The 19,396-nt window shown below is 37.3% G+C and overlaps 1 protein-coding gene and 1 non-coding gene across 4 annotated transcripts in view; one reads left to right on the top strand and one right to left on the bottom strand.

Annotated features, from left to right (window-relative positions):
• The window catches only part of LOC136149621 (ribonuclease SLFN12-like), a 32,188-nt gene that overhangs the window by 8,486 nt on the left and 4,306 nt on the right, over positions 1 to 19,396 (top strand). For all 3 annotated transcript variants that reach the window (XM_065910041.1, XM_065910039.1, XM_065910040.1), the window contains exons 2-5: positions 8,208 to 9,283; positions 10,177 to 10,257; positions 13,547 to 16,781; positions 17,485 to 17,755. In XM_065910041.1, coding sequence (XP_065766113.1) covers positions 8,233 to 9,283; positions 10,177 to 10,257; positions 13,547 to 14,127 — 1,713 coding nt within the window. In that variant the 5' untranslated portion in view covers positions 8,208 to 8,232 and the 3' untranslated portion in view covers positions 14,128 to 16,781; positions 17,485 to 17,755. The remainder of the gene's footprint in view (positions 1 to 8,207; positions 9,284 to 10,176; positions 10,258 to 13,546; positions 16,782 to 17,484; positions 17,756 to 19,396) is intronic.
• LOC136150474 (U1 spliceosomal RNA) lies at positions 17,601 to 17,763 on the bottom strand. The gene has a single exon (XR_010659893.1). It is a non-coding gene; the product is annotated as a U1 spliceosomal RNA (small nuclear RNA).

The following is a 19,396-nucleotide window of genomic DNA, read 5'->3' as shown; positions in this document are numbered from 1 at the left end:
AATAAACCAGGCAAACAGTATATTTACAAAGTAGAAATATCAACAAAAATAATAGAGATAATAAAAGGAAGACAAATCCGGAGCTGAAAAATACAATAACTGAATTGAAAAAAAGTAGAGAAATTCAACAGTAGACTTGAGAAGGCATAAGAAAAAGAAATCAATGAATTTTGAGACAAGACAATTGAGATGATCCAAGTCGAAGAGCAGAAAGAAAAGAATGAAGAGAAGCAAACAAAGCTTTGGGGATTTGTGGGATATTATCACACAGAGCAATACACATTATGGGAATCCGGAAGGAGAAGAGAGATTACTTGAAGAAATAATGACTGGAAACTTGCTAAATTTGGTGAAATATGTGAATCTACAAAAGAAACTCAATGAATTCCCAAGTAGGATAAACCAAAAGAGATTCACACCAACACTTCTTATGATCAAGCTATCAAAGCCAAAGGCAAAGTGAATCTTGAAAGTAGCAAGAGAGAAGCAACTTGTCATATCACAAGGGATCTTCAGTAAGATTAATAACCAGTTTCTCAGCAGAAAACCTTGGAGGCTAGAAGGCAGTGGGATGATATATATTTAAAATATTAAAAAAAAAAAACCTGTCAACTGAAAATTCTATCTCTGGCAAAACTGCCTTTTAAAAATAAAGAAGAAATTAAGATAGTCCCAAACAAAAGCTAGAGGAATTTATTTCCACTACGCTGGCCATAAAGGGAATGCTGAAGGGAATTCTTCAAGTTAAAGTGAAAGGATGTCAGGTAGTAATTCTAATAACAGTTATTGGTAAAAGAAAATATGTAGACAAATACTACAAAAGTATTATTATAATTTTGGCTTGTAACTATTTTTATTTTCTACCGGATTTAAAAGAAAAATGGATAAGTAGTATAAATCTAAGCTACCGGTACATAGTATATAAAGATACAGTTTGTGACATCAGTAACATAAAGTGAGGGAGGGATGAGTTATAAAGAGGTAGAGTTTTTCTATGTGACTGAAGTTAAATTGGAATGAATTTAAGGCAGATTGTTATCATTTTAAAATGTTATATGTAAGGTTTCCCTGGTGGCTCCCAGTGGTGAAGAATTGGCCTGCCAATACAAGCGACGTGGGTTCGATCCCTGATCTGGGAAGATCCCACATGCTGCAGAGCAGCTAAGCCCATGCACCACAACTACTGAGCCTGTGCTCTAGAAACTGGGAGCTGCAACTACTGAAGCCTGAGTGCCCTAGGACCCATGCTCTGCAACAAGAGAAGCTGTTGTAGTGAGAAGCACGCACACTGCAAGTAAAGAGTAGCTCCTGCTCGCCGCAACTAGACAAATGCCCACACAGCAATGAAGTCCCAGTACAGCCAAAAATAAGTAACATTATTAAAAAATAAACTCTTCATCAAATCCTCTGGGTTTGAGACACATAGTTAAAAAAAAGTCCCAACACCCATTTATGATTAAAAAACTCTCTGCAAACTAGGAATAGAGGGGCACTTCCTCAAATTGGTAAAGAAGACCTGCAAAAAAAACCTACAGCTAACATCCTACTTAATGGTTAGAAATTTGAAATTTTCCCACCAAAATTAAGTTGAGGTAGAGAAATCCCCTCTCACTACTTTTTTTCAGCATTATATTGGATGTCCTTATTAAAACAATAATCATAATAAAAGAAAGAATAAAGGTATACAGATTGGGAAGAAGAAATAAAATTGTATTTGTTCACAGATGACATAATCATTTATGCAAAAAATTGAAAGAATAATAAAACAAAAACTACTGAAACCATAAACAGTTATAGCAAGTTTTCAGGATACAAGGTTAATATACAAACGTCAGTCATTTTCCTATATACTTGCAATGAGCAGTGGAATTTGAAATTAAAAACACAATATCACCTACATTAGCACCACCCAAAATGAAACACTTAGGTATAAATCTTTGAGAATATGTAAAAGATATGTACAGGGAAAACCACACAACAGTGATGAAAGAAATCAAAGTAGAGCTAAATAGGGATTCCGTATCTGTGAATAGGTTTCATATTGTCACAATCTTAGTTCTTCCCAACTTGATCTATAAGATTCAATGCAATCCCAATCAAAATCCCAGCAAGTTACTTTGTGGATACCAAAAAACTGATTCTATAGTTTACATGGAGAGAAAAACAGAACCTCAGATAACCAATACAATATTAAAGGAGAAGAACAAAGTTGGAGAACTCCCCAACTTCAGAAAGTACTTTAACTTCAATAAAGCTACACTGGTTAAGGCAGCATGGTACTGATGAAAGAATAGAAGAGATCAGTGAAACAGAATGGAGAACTCAGAAATAGACCTGCATCAATATGGCCAGCTGATCTTTGACAAAAGAGCAAAGACAATACGATGGAGTAAAGATAGTCTTTTCAACAAGTGGTGATAGAACTACTGAACATTCACATAGAAATTTAAAAAGAAAAAAAAGCATGTAGACACAGTACCCTTATACACTTCACAAACATTAACTCAAAGTGGATCATGGGATGTATTAACAAATGTAGAATTCAAAATGATAAAACGCCTAGAAAATAATCTAGGAGAAAACCTCAGTGACCTTGGCTGACAATGACTTTTTAGATACAACACCAAGGACATGGTCCATAAAGTAAAGAATTGATAAATTGGATTTCATTAACATTAAAAAACTTCTGCTCTGAAAAGAAAATGTCAAGAGAATAAGACAAGGCACAGACTAAGAAAAAAATACTTCCAAGAGACATAGTTATTGTATTGTTATCCAAAATATGCAAAGAACTCTTAAAATTCAACAATAAGGAAATAACTCTTTTTAAAAAATGAGCTAAAAAATCTTAACAATCATTCACCAAAGAAGATATACAGATGGCAGATAAGCATATGAAAAGATGATCCACACTATATGTTATCAGGGAAATGCAACTTAAAACAAGATTCTACCACTTATCTATTAGAATGACTAAAATCTGGAACACAGAGAACACCAAATGTTGGCAAGGATGTGAAATACCAGGAACTCATACTCATTGCCGATGGGAATATAAAATGGCACAGCTACTTTGGAAGACAGCTTGGCAATTTCTTACAAAACTAAACATAGTCTTACTATATAATCCAGCAATTTTGATCCTAGGTATTTTTTCAAAGGAAATGAAATTTTTTGTCTCCACAAAAACCTGCATATAGATGATTTAGCAGCCGTATTCATAACTGCCCAAACTGGGAAGCAATTAAGATACCCTTCAGTGCTCAGTCGCTTCAGTTGTGTCTGACTCTTTGTGACCCCATGGACTATAACCCACCATGCCCCTCTGTCCATGGGATTCTCCAGGCAAGAATACTGGAGTGGGTTGCCACTCCCCTCTCCAGGAGATGCTCCCGACCAAGGGATCAAACCCATGTCTTCTCATGTCTCCTGGTTTGGCAGGCAGGTTCTTTACCACTAGCACCACCTGGAAAGCATCCTTCAGTAGGTGAATGGATAAATAAACTGTGGTGTATTCAGGCAATGGAATATTATTCAGAGTTAAAAATAAGTAAGCCTGGATGGGAGGGGAGTTTAGGGGAGAACAGATACATGTATGTGTATGGCTGAGTCCCTTTGTTGTTCACCTGAAGCTATCACAACATTGTTAATTGGCCACACCCCAACACAAAATTAAAAGTTTTTTAAAAAATCAGTGAGTTATCAAGCCATGAAAAGACACAGAAGAACCTTAAATGCATATTATCACGTGAATGAAGTCAATTGAAAAGACTGTATACTGTATGACTGCAATTATACGACATTATGGGAATGGCAAAACTAAGACAGTAAAACGATCGGTAGTTGTCAGGGACTGAGGGTTGCAGAGAGAACAGGTGGAGCACAGAAGATTTTGGGGGTCAGTGAAAACGCTCTGTATGATAGTGCAATCATGGATACATGTTATTATACATTGGCCCAAACCCATAGAAAATTCAACACCAAGAGTGAACCCTAAGGTAAACTATGGGGAAAAATAAACACAAAGGAAGGCATTAAAATAGGAAATGAGGAAAACATAGGCAGAACATCTTCAACATAAGTCGCAGCAACATGTTTTTGGATCTGTCTCTTCGGGTTATGGATATAAAAGGAAAAATAAACAAATGGACCTAACTAAACTTAAAATACTTTGCACAGCAAAGGAAACCATAAACAAAATGAAAAGACAACCCACAGAATGGGAGAAAATATTTGCAAACAATGTGACTGACAAGGGTTTAATTCCCAAAGTATACAAACAGGTTATATAACCCAAATGTCAAAAAAACAACCCAATCGAAAAGTAGTCAGGAGACCTAAATAGACATCTATCCAAGATAGATAGCCAACAGGTACATGAAAAGATGCTCGACGTTGTTAATTATAAGAGTAAAATGCAAATCAAAACTAAAATGAGGTATCACCTCACACTGGTCAGATCTGACCATCATCAAAAAGTCTACAAACAATAAATGCTGGGGAGGGTATGGAGAAAAAAGAACCCTCATACACTGATGGTGGGAATGTAAATTAATGCAGCAGCTATGGAGAACAGTATCCATATGATCCAGCAATCCCACTCCCAGGCAGTTTTCTAGGGAAAACTAATTCAAAAAGATACATGCACCTCAGTGTTCATAGCAACTCTCCTTACAGTAGCCGAGGCATGGAAGCAACCTAAATGTCCACTGACAGGTGAATGGATAAAGATGTATCGTATAAATATATACACATACACACAAAACGGGATATTACTCAGCCATAAAAAGGAATGAAATAGTGCCATTTGCAGAAACATGGATGGACTTAGAAATTATCATACTAAGTGAAGTAAGTCAGACAGAGAAAGATTAATATCATTTATGTATGGAATCTTAAAAAAATGATTCATATGAACTTATTTACAAAACAGAAATAGACTCACAGACATAGAGAGCAGACTTATGGTTACCAAAGGGAAAAGGCAGGGGGAGGGATAAATTAGGATAAACATATACACACTATTATATATAAAATAGATAGCCAACAAGGGCTTACTGTATAGCACAGGAAACTATATTCAATATCTGTTAATATCCCACAATGAAAAAGAATCTGAAAAAGACTAGATTACACACACACACACACACACACACACACACACGTATAACTGAATTAGTTTGCTATACACTATCACATTGTAAATCAACTATACTTCAATTAAAAAAGAAAGGAATCGGGTGGAGAGGGAGGTGGGAGGGAGGATCGGGATGGGAAATTCTTGTAAATCCATGGCTGATTCTTGTCAGTGTATGACAAAAACCACTACAATATTGTAAAGTAATTAGCTTCCAACTAATAAAAATAAAATGAAAAAAACAATAAGATCTGTACCCTTAATCACATCTGTAGAGGCTGTTGGTATAATATAAGGTAACATATTTGCAGGATCTGGGGTTTAGAGCATGGATTATTATTTTGCCTGCCATAAAACATGATGATATCACTATTGTTTTATTATCAAACTAAAATTTTCTAATGTCATAAAGTAAATAAAAGAGAGAGGAAATAAATAAATAAGAAAGGAAGGAAGGAAGTAGAAAAAAAAGCAAAAGGATAACTGGATGAATGAAAGTTAAAGGATCTCATTCAACGCTTCAACCAAATAATCAATAAAGACATAATATATTCCTAAAAAAATAAGAAATGAGGGTCAGAAGAAGATGAAATGAAGATGGCTTCACTGGTGAATTCTACCTGGCTATGAAGATGGCTTCACTGGTGAATTCTGCCTGGCTAAATTTTTTTGTGTGTGTGGGATTCTTGCCAATAAAAATAATTTTTTCAACTAAAATCAGAACATTAGCACCATTCTGGCTGTCCAGTCGCAGTCCTGTGCAAGAAATACTAAGGTGATCCACTTGTCAGATATCTTAATTTGTTCATGCTGCTATCACAGAATGTCATAGACTGTGTGGCTTATAAACGATAGAAGTTTATTTCTTACAGTTATGGAAGTTGGTGCAGCAAATTTGGTGTCTGATGAGAGTGGCTTCTTGGTTCTTAAATGACTGTCCTTTCTCTGTCCTTACATGGTGTAAGGGGTCAGGCAGCTCTCTGGGGAACCTTTTGTAAGGACACTAATCTTAATTAGGAAGGCACCACCCTTATGACTTAATCACACCACACCCCAAACTTCATCACACTGGGGGTTAGGTTTCAACATGTGAATTTTAGGGGCACACAAACATTCAATTTATAGTACCAGGCTATTCTCTGGAACCAGGATCCAGTCATGAGGTCCCAGGACAACATGTTGGCATGAGTCCCAGGGCTCCTTGGGTAGAGGCCGTTGAGAACTCCAAAGAGAGGAATGTTGGACCTGAAACCTTACAGTGTTGTCCAGGCTTGGGCAACCTTCCAGGATGACACTGCTGGCCCTGGCTGGTCCCAGGCACTGGAAGGGCTCAGAAAATTTCATGGACGACATTCCAGAGCATGAAGAGTGCTCTGTACCCCGGAGGTTCAGAGTCCATGGCAGGAACCAGCCCCAGATCTTTCCTGTTTGTGTTCTGATTAGAAACCCCCACCTGATTTCCTGTAGTTTGAAAACAACCACTCTAAACTTCCTGGTGGTTTCCCTGATGACGCAAACAGTAAAGAATTTGCCTGCAATGCAAGAGACCTGGGTTCTGTCCCTGGGTTGGGAAGATCCTCCCTGGAGGAAGGCATGGCAACCCGCTCCAGTATTCTTGCCTGGAGAATCCCCATGGACAGCGGTTGGGGTCCATGGGGTCGCAAAGAGTTGGACACAACTGAGCGACTCAGCACACAGCACAGTTATTTTCGATGTCTCAGCTCTGGCTGCTATAATAAAACTATCCTAGACTGGGTGACTTATAAACAAAAGAAATTTATTTCTCACAGTTCTGGAGGCTGGGAAGTCCAAGATCAAGGTGCCAGTGTGGTCAGGTTCTAGTCTGGTTGAAAAGAGGGTCCTTTTCTGGTTGCGGACTTCTGGTTACTGACTTTTCATGACGTGGTAGAGAGAAGAGAAGAGAAGCAAGCTGTCTTGAGATTCTTATAAAGGCATTAATCTTGTTCATGAGTGCTCAAACCTTATGATCTCATCTGATCCTAATGACCCCCCAGAGGCCCAACTTTCTAATACCTTCAGCATGTAGGGCAGGGGTTCAGCGTACGAATTTTGGAGGGAAACAAATATTCAATCCATACAGTTATTTACATATGATCAAAAGTTTATGTAGACTGAGGTGGTATCAAGAACCTACAGCTGAGCCTCCTCAGGACACTGGTCCAGCAAAGGATAGAAATATTTGGACCCTTTATATCCTTTCCCAGTGTAGTGATTCCTATCTGTGATAAACTTTACACTCAGTGGTCTCTAGGCCATATAGCAAAACCGTAATCCCAATAGATCTTAAAGGGACAGAGCTAATGGATTATGTATATAGTTATACTAAAGCAGATGTTTTTGTATATAAGAATTTTACCTCATTGAAAATATGTGGCTATGTGATATCTGATAGAAAATGGATAGAAAATAGAAAATCTTGGCCCACCTTGCTTAAGATCAATGGCCAAAATTTGTGAATCTGATTGATCCTTGCAGGAAGGAAAAATTACTAAAATGGCATGTTGCACCAACCCAACATTGTAAAGTAATGTTGCTTTACAACTAAAAAAAGAAGAAAATGGTATATTGCTAGATGTCTTTATACTCAACAATGATAATTTCACCAAAGGATTCCTCAATAAGATAATTAAGATAAAGTTGAAATTATTTTAAAAATAAAAATATATGTAATATATAAAACTAAAACTTGGTTCACTGAGATCAGAAATATAGATAGGCTTTCCTCAGGGCCTTATTTAAGAAGAGAGAAATAAGTTATATATATATATGGAATTAGAAAGGATATAATATAAACAGATAAATATGAGATTCAAACAATTAGAAGAGGGTCATATAAAACTATGGTGAAATATTGAAAAATTTTAGAGCAGTACAAATTATCACCTTAATTCAAAATATGTTCAAAAAAACATACTTTGTATCCTTACCGTGCTATTCAGTGGGATAAAGGGTAAAGCAAATGAAAGAATGTTGCTGGGTTTGCCTCACAATACAGAATTTGCTATCTCTTCTGTTCAGGTACTATTTTAAATGGCTGTCTGTTTTACAGGAAAGAATTTCTGCTTGGAAATTGAATGGCTTCTGAGAAAATGACCATCTGTGTTGTTTCGGACTCTAACTACGCTGAGCTGGTTCTAGATGTGGGAAAAGTCACTTTGGGGGAGAAGAAGAGAAAAATGAGAGATTCTCAAGTGAGAAAAAAGCAGAATGAAAGCCTCTCAAAATGTGTGATTGCTTTGCTGAATTCTGGAGGGGGGATGAGCAAGATTGAAATTGAGAATGAAGATTATAGTTATGAAAAAGATGGAATAGGATTAGATTTGGAACATTCTTTAGCCGATATGGTTCCAATTGTTCATAAATACTTTGACTTTATGAAACAAGGTAAATATTTTCTGATTTTTGTCAAATCGTGGAGCTCCAAAATCCCTGGGATGAAGATTGCCACCTTGAGTTCCAATTTGTACAAAAGAGATATAACCTCTGTAAATGTCATGAATGCTACCGTGGCACTGGAATTCCTCAAAGACAGGGTAGAAACTAGAGAGAGATTTTCTTTAATTTCGAAATCATCTTCAAAGAGGTGCCGAGAAGAAACAGAAGAGTGTAGCACAAAGGACTTGGCTTCTGACTTTTTTAATAAGACGCAACTCGAGTACAGAGAAAAACTCACCTTTACTGAATCCACATATGTGGAAATTAAAGACTTCTCAACACAAAAGCTGTTACAACGCATTAAAGAGATTCTCCCTCAAAACGTTTCTGCCTTTGCAAATACTCGTGGGGGATATTTGTTTATTGGTTTAAGTGAAAAAAAACAAGAAGTTATTGGCTTTAAAGCAGAGAAGAGTGACCTTGACAAGTTAGAAAGAGAAATAGAAAAATGCATCAGCAAGTTGCCTGTCTATCACTTCTGTATGGAGAAGAAGAAGATAAATTATTCATGCAAATTCCTTGAGGTATACGACAAAGAAAATCTTTGTGGATATGTCTGTATGCTCAAAATAGAGCCATTCTGTTGTGCAGTGTTTGCCAAAAAGCCGGATTCCTGGCATGTGAAAGACAATCAAGTGATGCAGCTGTCCGTGGAGGAGTGGGTGCAATTAATGATGGATCCTGAGCCAGGTGAGGAAGGGGGATTAGAAATAATGGTGCATTTGGCTGCGGCTGCAAGGTTTTTTGTTCTCTGAGATTGGGGGCAAGATCAATAGTCCTCAGATTTCAACACCTATTTTACTAATCTTTGGTAGATACAAGCAATAGTTTGCTATCTCTACCTGTTTAGAAGGTAGTGATTCCATACACAGAAGTACATTATCTTCTCTCCACAGCCCTACCTGGTGTAATTTTTCTTCCCTATCACCTCTACTCACTTTCAAGGAAAGCCTGTGAATTCCTTCTCCCTTTTCCTTCAGAACTCAGTTTCAGTAACTGACCATTTCTTTCTCTCAGGAACACTTGCCTCTTTTTATGTACTTGCTCTTTCATCTTTCTTTATACCTTTCTCTTAAAACCTCTTCCCTCTTCCTCTCCTGTTTCTTCCATTTGTGGACCAACATATAACCCTAAATTGGACAGATAAGAAAAGGATAATGTTGGTATTTTATCTGATTTTTGGAAAAGGAAAGCCTCCAGTGAAATTGGACCAGCACTAGCAACTTAAAAATCTCTGAAATTGCAAGCCTTATTCTTAGAATCTGCATGAAATTAGACTCTCCTTCACTAGCCATCATGTTTTCTGATTTTAATTGCTTTTTAAATGAGCTCAGTTATATGGTAATGTGTTCAATTACTATTTATGCACTTTCCTATTAATATTCAACATAGTATGCTTCAGCAGCTTCAAGGAATAAATTTATAACTTTTGTCTGACCTGGGACTCTATCCACGATATTTAACAATATTTCTATTGGGAAAACGGGGTCATTTCTAACCAGACTTTGGATATACAAAGCATTTAGTTGATATACTAAGCATTTAGTTGTGACAAATTAAGAAAGTGGTTTTTGTTTTTTAAGATTCTTCCAGGTTGTTTGAAGAGATGAACCTTCAACGAAGTATGTTATCACCAATTCCCCATGATTGGTCTGTTGATAAAGGTAAGAATTTAGAAAGTCATCAGCAGAGATATCACTTTAGAGGTAATTTAATTAGGGTTTCTTTGGACTTGTTTGTGTTTTCAAATCTCCTCTTCAAATCAGCTCTGTCTTGAAACTTATCATCAAAGCATATTCTGGCATTCAGGGGAATGCTTTTGGTGTTTTTAGCATGGACTATATCAAAATGTAATATTTCAGATTTTGAGTAGACTTTTTCTTGGTGTAATAGGAGCTCCTTTCATTGGAAGTAAGAGAAACCCAAGTCAACTTAGTTTAAACAAAAAGGAAATCCATCATGTCAGTAGGAACTCTATATTGAGACCCAGCTTCATACACGGCTATATTACATTATTGAAGAAAGACCAACAATACTCAGAATCTCTGATTTACCTGTTTTTGTTGTTATTGTTTACGAGCAACATGTTTGTTGTTTTCTGCTGTTTAAACAGTGTTATCTTGAATATTTTTCTTCAGCCTTCTGTCGCATATTTGTGAAAGTTTTTCTAGGGTGCACACCTAGGAGTAGAATTGCTAGGTCAGGAAGTATATGAATATCCAAGCAATAAGATAATGCCAGATTGTTTTCCAAAGTAGATGAGTCACTTTACTCCCACCAACATGTTAGAAATGGTACATCTTCTCCAGTTGTCAGCTTCTCTTCATCTTTCTTTTCATCCTCCTTTTCCCCACTCAGATAGGTGTAAAGTAGTATCTGTTTACATCTGCATTTCCCTGGTTATTAGTTTGGTTGAGCATCTCTTTGTGTACTTACTGTCGGTATGTATTTTATTGCCTATGAAATGCCTATTCTGTTGGTTGCCCATCTTGCTATTAGGCTTTAGTCTTTTTCCTGTTGATATGTAGGAGATTCTAGAATCCAGATCCTCTTCTGATCATAGGTATTACAGATTACAGAAATCTTCTCCAAGTTTGTAGCTTTTGTTTTCTCTTTTCTTGAGGCTCCTGCTGCTGCTAAGTTGCTTCAGTCGTGTCTGACTCCTTCAGGCATATGATGATTATCAGCAGCTTGATATTTTTGCTGATTATAACTTAAATTTAAAATAGTCCAAGTTACCAATATTTAAATTTTCTGTTTCACTGCTCTTTCTGCTTTGTGTATGAGATCCTCTCTAACCAGAAATTTAGAACCATATTTCCTTTCATTTTCTTCTAAAAGTTTTAGGGTTTTGCACTTTATGTTTAACATTTAAAGCCTCAATCTATCTCAGTGGTGATGTAAGGGTGGTATTTCATTCTATTCCATGTGGATAACCACATTGTTGTTTTTTATTCACTAAGTCGTGTCTGACTCTTTGTGACCTCCCTGGACTGTAGCCCACCAGGCTGCTCCATCCATGGGATTTCCTAGGCAAGAATACTGGAGTGGGTTGCCATTTCCTTCTCCAGGGGGATCTTCCCAACCCAGGGATCAAACCTGTGTTCTCCTGGCTTGGTAGGCAGATTCTTTACCACTGAGCCCCCAGGGAAGCCTGTGGTTACTGACCACATTACCCAGCTCCAGTTACTGAACAATTCCCATTTTCACCCACCAATTTGCCATGCCATCTCCAGCAATATTACTAGGTATATGTATAACTATGTTTCTAGAATCCCTATTATGTTCATTTGGTCAATTTGTCTGTCCTTATACACACTATACTGTCTTAATATTGTAATATTGTTCTAAGTACTTAGCAGGGCAGGCCTGCTTACTATTACTCTTTTTCTTTGAGAGTGTCTTGGCAATTTAAATCATTTAATCTTGGAGAAGGAAATGGCAACCCACTCCAGTACTCTTGCCTGGAAAATTCCATGGACCGAGGAGCCTAGTAGGCTACAGTCCATGGGGTCGCAAAGAGTCGGATGTGACTGAGCAACTTCATTTCACTTCATGGCAAAATGTCTTGTGTGAAACATGTTTATCTTAATTTCCATGAAACAACACTCTGCAGTCTAATAAAACTTTTATCTACTGTACTTAGAAAAAATATCATTTAATCTATGAAACAAATTTTAGAACTGTTTAAGTGCCACAAAAAGCCCTTTAAAGATGTTGATCGCAGTTACACTGAATATATGGATTTCAGAAGTGGCATAGTGACATAATTTATATCAATTGGCCTTTGTACAACTGAGCATAGGTTTTTAAAATGCTTTGTTGTTGTAACTGATGTTACCTTTTTGTTTGGCTGCACTGCTTAGCTTGCGGGATCTTAGTTCTCTTACTCAGAACCGAATTTGTGTGCTCAGGAATGAATGAGGTAGGAAGTCCTAACCACTGTACCACCAGGGAATTCTCAACATTTTACTTTAAAAGTTACATTTCTTTCTTATTTGTTGCTAGGGTGTAGAAATGTAACTGATTTTATATATTGATTTCACACCACCTTGTTAAAATTAAATATTTTAAATAACATTGCTTTCCGGACCTAAGAAAATATCATTAAGATATTGTGTTGCAGAAACCAACACAACATTGCAAAGCAATTATCCTCCAATTAAAATAAAAGAAAAAAACTACAGAGGCTTTGGAAGATGCTCCATTCCTCCAAAGGAGATTCTATTTCTTTCTGCAGGTAGATAGAGTACCGTAATAACCTTGATTTTTTGTTTTAAGGTTTGTTTTATACTTTTCTAGCAATAATATCTTTAAATTTTGCCCTTACCATTATTAGGTCATGATTCTTCTTGAGTCTCAGCTCAAATTCTGAGGTATTAATCACGGGCCTTCCGCTTTTCAGGGACTTGAATTCCAGTCTAAGTCACCCCACCACCGTGAGGTTGATGAAACTCAGGTTCAGCTCTTTTTAACCTCCCAGTTGACATTTTCTTCTGGGTTGTCTGCATCTCACCCTGTATCTGCCAGTGAGTTGAAGGAAATGTGTATGTAGAGTTTGGCTGCTTTTCTGCAGTTTTATCTTAGATTTTCCTTCTCGAATTATAGTTCCTCTGGTAGCCCTGAATGCCAGTCTCTTTTTCCTCAGCCTAGTAAAACTGAAGATTTATGCTTGCGCTGTATTTACCCATGACATGATATGGAAAATATCCTCAGGCAAAAAGCTGGGATGAATGTGGTGCTGCTTCCTGTGCTTCCATCAAATATTGTGACCCTTTAAGTCCTGCTTGTGTTGGTTGCTCTCTAGTTCTTTAAATTTCTATTTTTACATGTTATGCAACTTTTATAGTTGTGTTTGGTGGGAGGGATTGGTCTGGTACAAGCTACTTTGTCATGGTTGGAATTGGAAGCTTCCAATGTTTAAACATTTATTATGATTATTTTCATATCTAGTGCCATCAGAAAAGGTGACGTATATTCCAGAAATCCTCTGCAAGAGACTGTTCTCACAACATGAAGGACTTGCACAGTTAATACGTAAAGAAATGGGCTCTGTTCATCATGGTACATTGATCTTTTCTAAGAGTTGGTCTTCGGATCTGGACTTGCAAGAGAACCAGAGCGTCATCTGTGATGCACTTCTAATTTCCCAGGACCGTCCACCAGTATTATACACCTTCCTCAGGGAACTGAATGAGGAACTAAAAGGTTATTCTATACAAACTGCCTTAACTTTAAAGAAGAAACTGGTAAAAATTGGTGGCTACACTGGTAAAGTGTGTGTCATGACAAAGATCTACTGGAGTGAAGAATCTTCTATATCAACTGAAGGCGGTGCAAGACTTCTTCATGATTCAAGCTTATCTGCAATTTATCCTAAATCCTACACCCTTATAACCAGTCAAACAATGAACGACTTAAAGAAGGCCCTTTTTATAGTCTTGAAGAGACTTGGAACTTTGAGTGATAAATTTGATGCTGAGAGTTTTCAACATCTCTTGAGCAATCAGCATGGATTACTTTCTGAGGAATGACAAAAGGTTGTTTAAATATCGTCCAGTTCAGTTTAGTCGCTCAGTTGTGTCCGACTCTTTGCAACCCCACAGACTGCAGCACGCTGGCTTCCCTGTTCTTTGCCATCTCTCGGAGTTTGCTCAAACTCATGTCTATCAAGTCGGTGATGCCGTTCAATCATCTCATCCTCTGTCGTGCCCTTCTCGTCCTGCCTTCAATCTTTCCCAGCAGCAGGTTCTTTTCTCATGAGTCAGCTCTTTGCATCAGGCAGCCAAAGTATTCAGCTTCAGCACCAATCCTTCCAATAAATATTCAGGACTGTTTTCCTTTAGAATTGACTGATTGGATCTCCTTGCAGTCCAAGGGACTCTCAAGAATCTTCTCCAACAGCACAGTTCAAAAGCATCAATTCTTCGGCGCTCAGCTTTCTTTATGGTCCAATTCTCACATCCATACATGACTACTGGAAAAACCATAGCTTTGACTAGATGGACCTTTGTTGGCAAAGCTTTTTAATGTGCTGTCTTGGTTTGTCATAGCTTTTCTTCCGAGGAGCAAGTGTCTTTTTATCTCGTGGCTGCAGTCACCATCTGCAGTGATTTTGGAGCCCAAGAAAATCTTGTGCAAGGCTCATCTGAATCATGAAAAGTGGACCAGGCTACAAAGATGGTTTTCATTATATCGTCAATGTTGTTCTCAAATAATGTGAAAATATACCTCTGAAAAACTTTGCAAGGAAAACAACTTGATAGGATCTTGGAAAGTCTAATTTAATTTTCAATTTGTTTCTTTCTAAATGGTTTTCATAGGTGTTACTCAAGACTTTTTGTTGTTATTTAGTCTCTAAATTGTACCCGACACTTTTGCAACCTCATGGACTGTAACCCACCAGGCTCCTCTGTCGGTGGGATTTCCCAGGCAGGAATACTGGAGTGGGTTGCCATTTCCTTCTCCGGGGGATCTTTCCAACCCAGGGATCAACCTTGCATCTCCTGCTTGGCAGGCAGATTCTTTACCACCGAGCCCTCTGGGAAGCCCCTTTAAAAGTTATTAGGAAAATTAATTTGTCAATTACTCTGTGCATAGTTCATGGATAAGTTTTCTTTCACTTTTAAGTTGCAAAAATTTTCAATACTTTTATTTTTAACAACAGCAATGGAAATTTCCAAGACGTACCCAGAAAACCTTTATAACTTAGAAAAGATTATAATTATGACGTTTACAATCTTTATAAGGAAAAGAAGAAGAATCCAAAGTTTGTTTCCCCTCCCCGCAAAATTCTCTGAATCTTCTTGGACTACCTTTACACTGTTCTCTAGGAGAAGTTATGACGTTTCTAATTACTCAGCTGGCATCCTTAAGAACTCAGCAGAATAGTCAGTTTAACATGCGGAATTGAAGATGATATAGTCTTCCAGACAAACAAAAGCTAAAGAAGTTCATCACCACTAGAGTGGTGGTGCAAGAAATGTGACAGGGACTTAAGCTGAAATGAAAGGGTGCTAATTAGCACAGATGGTCTCTGTCTTAGAATGGTTCGACTTAGGATTTCTTGACTTTACGATGGTACAGAAGCGCGTCACGTTCTGTAAAAACTATACTTCGAATTTTGAATTTTGATCTTTCCCTGAGCTAGTTGTATGTGATACAATATTTTCGTATGATGCCGGACACCGGCAGTGAGCCACAACTCCCAGTCAGCCATGCGATCATGAGGGTAAACAATCAACGCTCTATAGTGTACTGTGTTGCTTCCTGCTTCTGATGTGAAGAAGAGGAAAGCAATTACTCTTGAGATGAAACTCAAGATAATTTCCCTGCGTGAAAGTGGCAAGTCAGTAATGGCCATCGCATGTGAATTAGGACTTTCACAATTGATGATCTCGACCGTCTTAAAGGATAAGCGAATCGGTGATGCAGTGAAATTGTCAGCATTGGTTAAATCCACTGTCTTTGCGAAGAAATTACCTGGGCTAATCGAAGATATGGGAAAATTTCTCGACACTAGAATGGAAGACCAGATACAGAGGCACACTCCACGTAGTCTACTGAGGCAAGTTTTTTACGTACACTTAAAGAGTATGCTGATGATCTTACACATACGCGAACGTTTATAGTGAGTAAATGTCCAGTGTTTCAAGAGGCATTGTTATTTTCATAATGTGAAGATCGATGGTGGGGCAGCAGGTTGCTGATACCAAAGGGTTTGAGGAAGTGCCAAAGCATTTAAGGAAGAGCTGCGTGGAATAATTGTCGATGAGAACACATATGTAATGTTGATGAAATCAGCTTGTTCTGAAAACATATGCCAGAGCATACGTACATTCATCAGAAGTCCAAGACAATGCCAGGATTCAAGGCTTTCAAAGACTATATAATGCTCAAGAGCTCACAAGCAGATACAGGGTGCTCTTATTTGCTGTAGGGAAATTCATGATGAAAGAAGAAACGAACTATACAATCAAAGCTTGAAACCTTCCTAAAGAATACCGTGCCTAATTAGCCATCAGCAAGTGTAGATGCCCCAGTGCTTCCTACCAGCTATTCTCAAGCCTCATCAAGAGAGAACGGATGACCTTGTCACTGTAACATCAACATCATCCAGCAATTGATTTTAGTTCAATGTTTCAAACATTCTTCGGGCCTGCTGCGCTTTCAGCTGTCTGCTTTGATGGTGAGTATCCATACAACCATTTCGTTTTTCACTTTCAGTACAGTGATTAATAAATTAAACAATATATTCAACATTTTAATTTTAAAATAAGCTTTGTGTTAGATGAGTTTGCCCAACTGTAGGCTAATGTATCTGTTCTGAGCTGATTTAAGGTAGGCTGGACTGAGCTATGATGTTCAGTAGGTTAGTTGTATTACATGCAGTTTTGACTTAAAATATTTTTCAACTTATGATGGGTTTATTGGGACATAAAACCATCACAAGTCAAGGGAGATCTGTAATAGGAAAACATATGAAAGTATGATTGATAGTCACTCAGTCGTGTCCAACTCTTTGCGACCCCGTGGATTGTAGCCGGCCAGGCTCCCCTGTCCTTAGAATTCTCCAGGCAAGGATACTGGAGTGGGTTTCCGTTTCCACTCCAAAAGATAAAAGGATAAGAATCTAAGCATTCTACTACAGAAAGTCATCAAATCACAAAGCAAGTGAGTGAGAGAAGAAAAAAGAGACGAGTTACAAAACAGCAGGAAATGGTAAAATGGTACTAAATACAACCCTGTCAATAATTACTTTCTTTTTTTTAAATGTTTATGTATTTATGTAAATAGTTGATTTACAATATTATATAAGTTTTACTATACAACACAGTGATTCACGGTGTTTTGTTTTGGTTTGGTTTTTGGCTGTACCACATGGCATATAGGGTCTTCATTCCAGAACCAAGGATTGAACTTGTGCCCCTGCAGCGGAAGCACAGATTCTTAAACGCTGAACCACTGGGAAATTCCCAGATGTTTGTTTTTCAAAACCTACAAAGACCAGGGCGAAGCATGAATACAGCTCCTCCCTACGGCAAATTATGCAGCCGAGTTCCCCACATTTGGGGAAATTGCAGGAGTGCAACACCTGGAGTGCAATGGATGAGCCTTGCCCTGGGAAAACCACCTTCGTGATCACATTATCTCCCCTGCTGGGTAAGTATATGATTCACAATTTTTAAAGGTTATCCCTCGTTTATAGTTTTTGTAAAATATTGGCTATATTCCTTGTGTTGTACAATATATCCCTGGAGCCTATTTATTTTATACATAGTAGTTTGTACCTCTTAATCCCTACTCTATTTTTCCCTTCCCCCACTTCCTTCTCCCCACTGTATCTGTGGGTCTGTTCCTTTTTTGTTACTAGTTTGTTACTAGTTTTAACTAGTTTGCTTTATATTTTAGATTCTACATATGAGTGATATCATACAGTATTTGTCTTTCTGTCTGACTTATTTTATCCATGTTGTCAAAAAAAGGCAAGGTTTCATTTTTATGGCTGAGTAACATTCCATTGTACATATATAGCACATCTTCTTTATCCATTCATTGTTGATAAACACTTAGGTTGCTTCAGTTATAAATAATGCTGCTATGAACATTGGGATTCATATGTCTTTTCAAATTAGTTTTTCATTTTTTGGGTATATACCCAGGAGTAGATTTGCTGGGTGATGTGGTAGTCCTCTTTTTAGTCTTTCGAGAAAGCTCCTTACTGTTTCCGACATTTTTTATTTGTGTTCTTTTTAATGGTATCCACTCTGGTAGTATAAGGCGATGTCTCATTGTGGTTTTAAGTTGAGCTTCTCTGATGATTAACAGTGTTGTGTCTCTTTCCATGTTCCTGCTGGCCATCTGTTTGTTTTCTTTGGAAAATTGTCTATTCAGGTCTTCTGCACATTTAAAAATCATGTTGCTAGCTTTTTGATGTTAAGTTGTATGAGCTATTTTAATATTTTGGATAGTAGCCCCTTATCAGTCATATGATTTGGAAATATTTTCTCCTATTTAGTAGATTGTCTTTTCATTTTGTCAATGATTTTCTTTACTGTGCAAAAGCTTTTAAGTTTCACTAGGTTCCATTTATTTACTTTTGCTTTTATTTTCTTTGCTTTCAGAGACAGATCCAAAAATATATATATTTCTACAATTTATGTCAAAGAGTATTCTGCCGTGTTTTCTTCTAGGAGTTTTATGGTTTCTAGTCTTATATTTAAGTCTTTAATCCATTTTGATATTATTTTTGTAAATGGTAATGGAGAATGTTCTGATTTCATTCTTTTATTATTAAATGGAGCTGTCCAGTTTTCCCAGCACCACTTATTGAAGAAATTGTCTTTTCTCCACTGTATATTCTTACCTCCTTTGTCATGGATTAACTGACAGGTGCTTGGGTTTATTTCTTGGATTTCTATCCTGTTCCATTAATCCATATCTTACATACAAAATTAACTCAAAATGGATTAAAAGTTTTAATGTTAGATCTGAAATCATAAAACTCCTAGAAGAAAACATAGGTGGTAAGCTGCTTAGCATCTGTCTTGGTGATTTTGTGTTTTTGAATTGACACCAAAAGCACAGATAACAAAAGCAAAATTAAACAAGCAGTTCAGTTCAGTTTAGTTCAGTAGCTCAGTCGTGTCCAGCTCTTTGCAACCCCATGAACCACAGCACGCCAGGCCTCCCTGTCCATCAAACTTAAAACCTTGTGTAAAACAAATTAAATCATCAATAAAATTAAAAGACAACATACCAAATAGGAGAATATGTTTGCACATCATGTGTCTGATGAGGGGT

Source organism: Muntiacus reevesi, chromosome 18 (assembly GCF_963930625.1).
Source record: "Muntiacus reevesi chromosome 18, mMunRee1.1, whole genome shotgun sequence".
NCBI classification, from domain to species: domain Eukaryota; kingdom Metazoa; phylum Chordata; class Mammalia; order Artiodactyla; family Cervidae; genus Muntiacus; species Muntiacus reevesi.
This window is presented reverse-complemented; position numbering and strand designations above follow the sequence as displayed.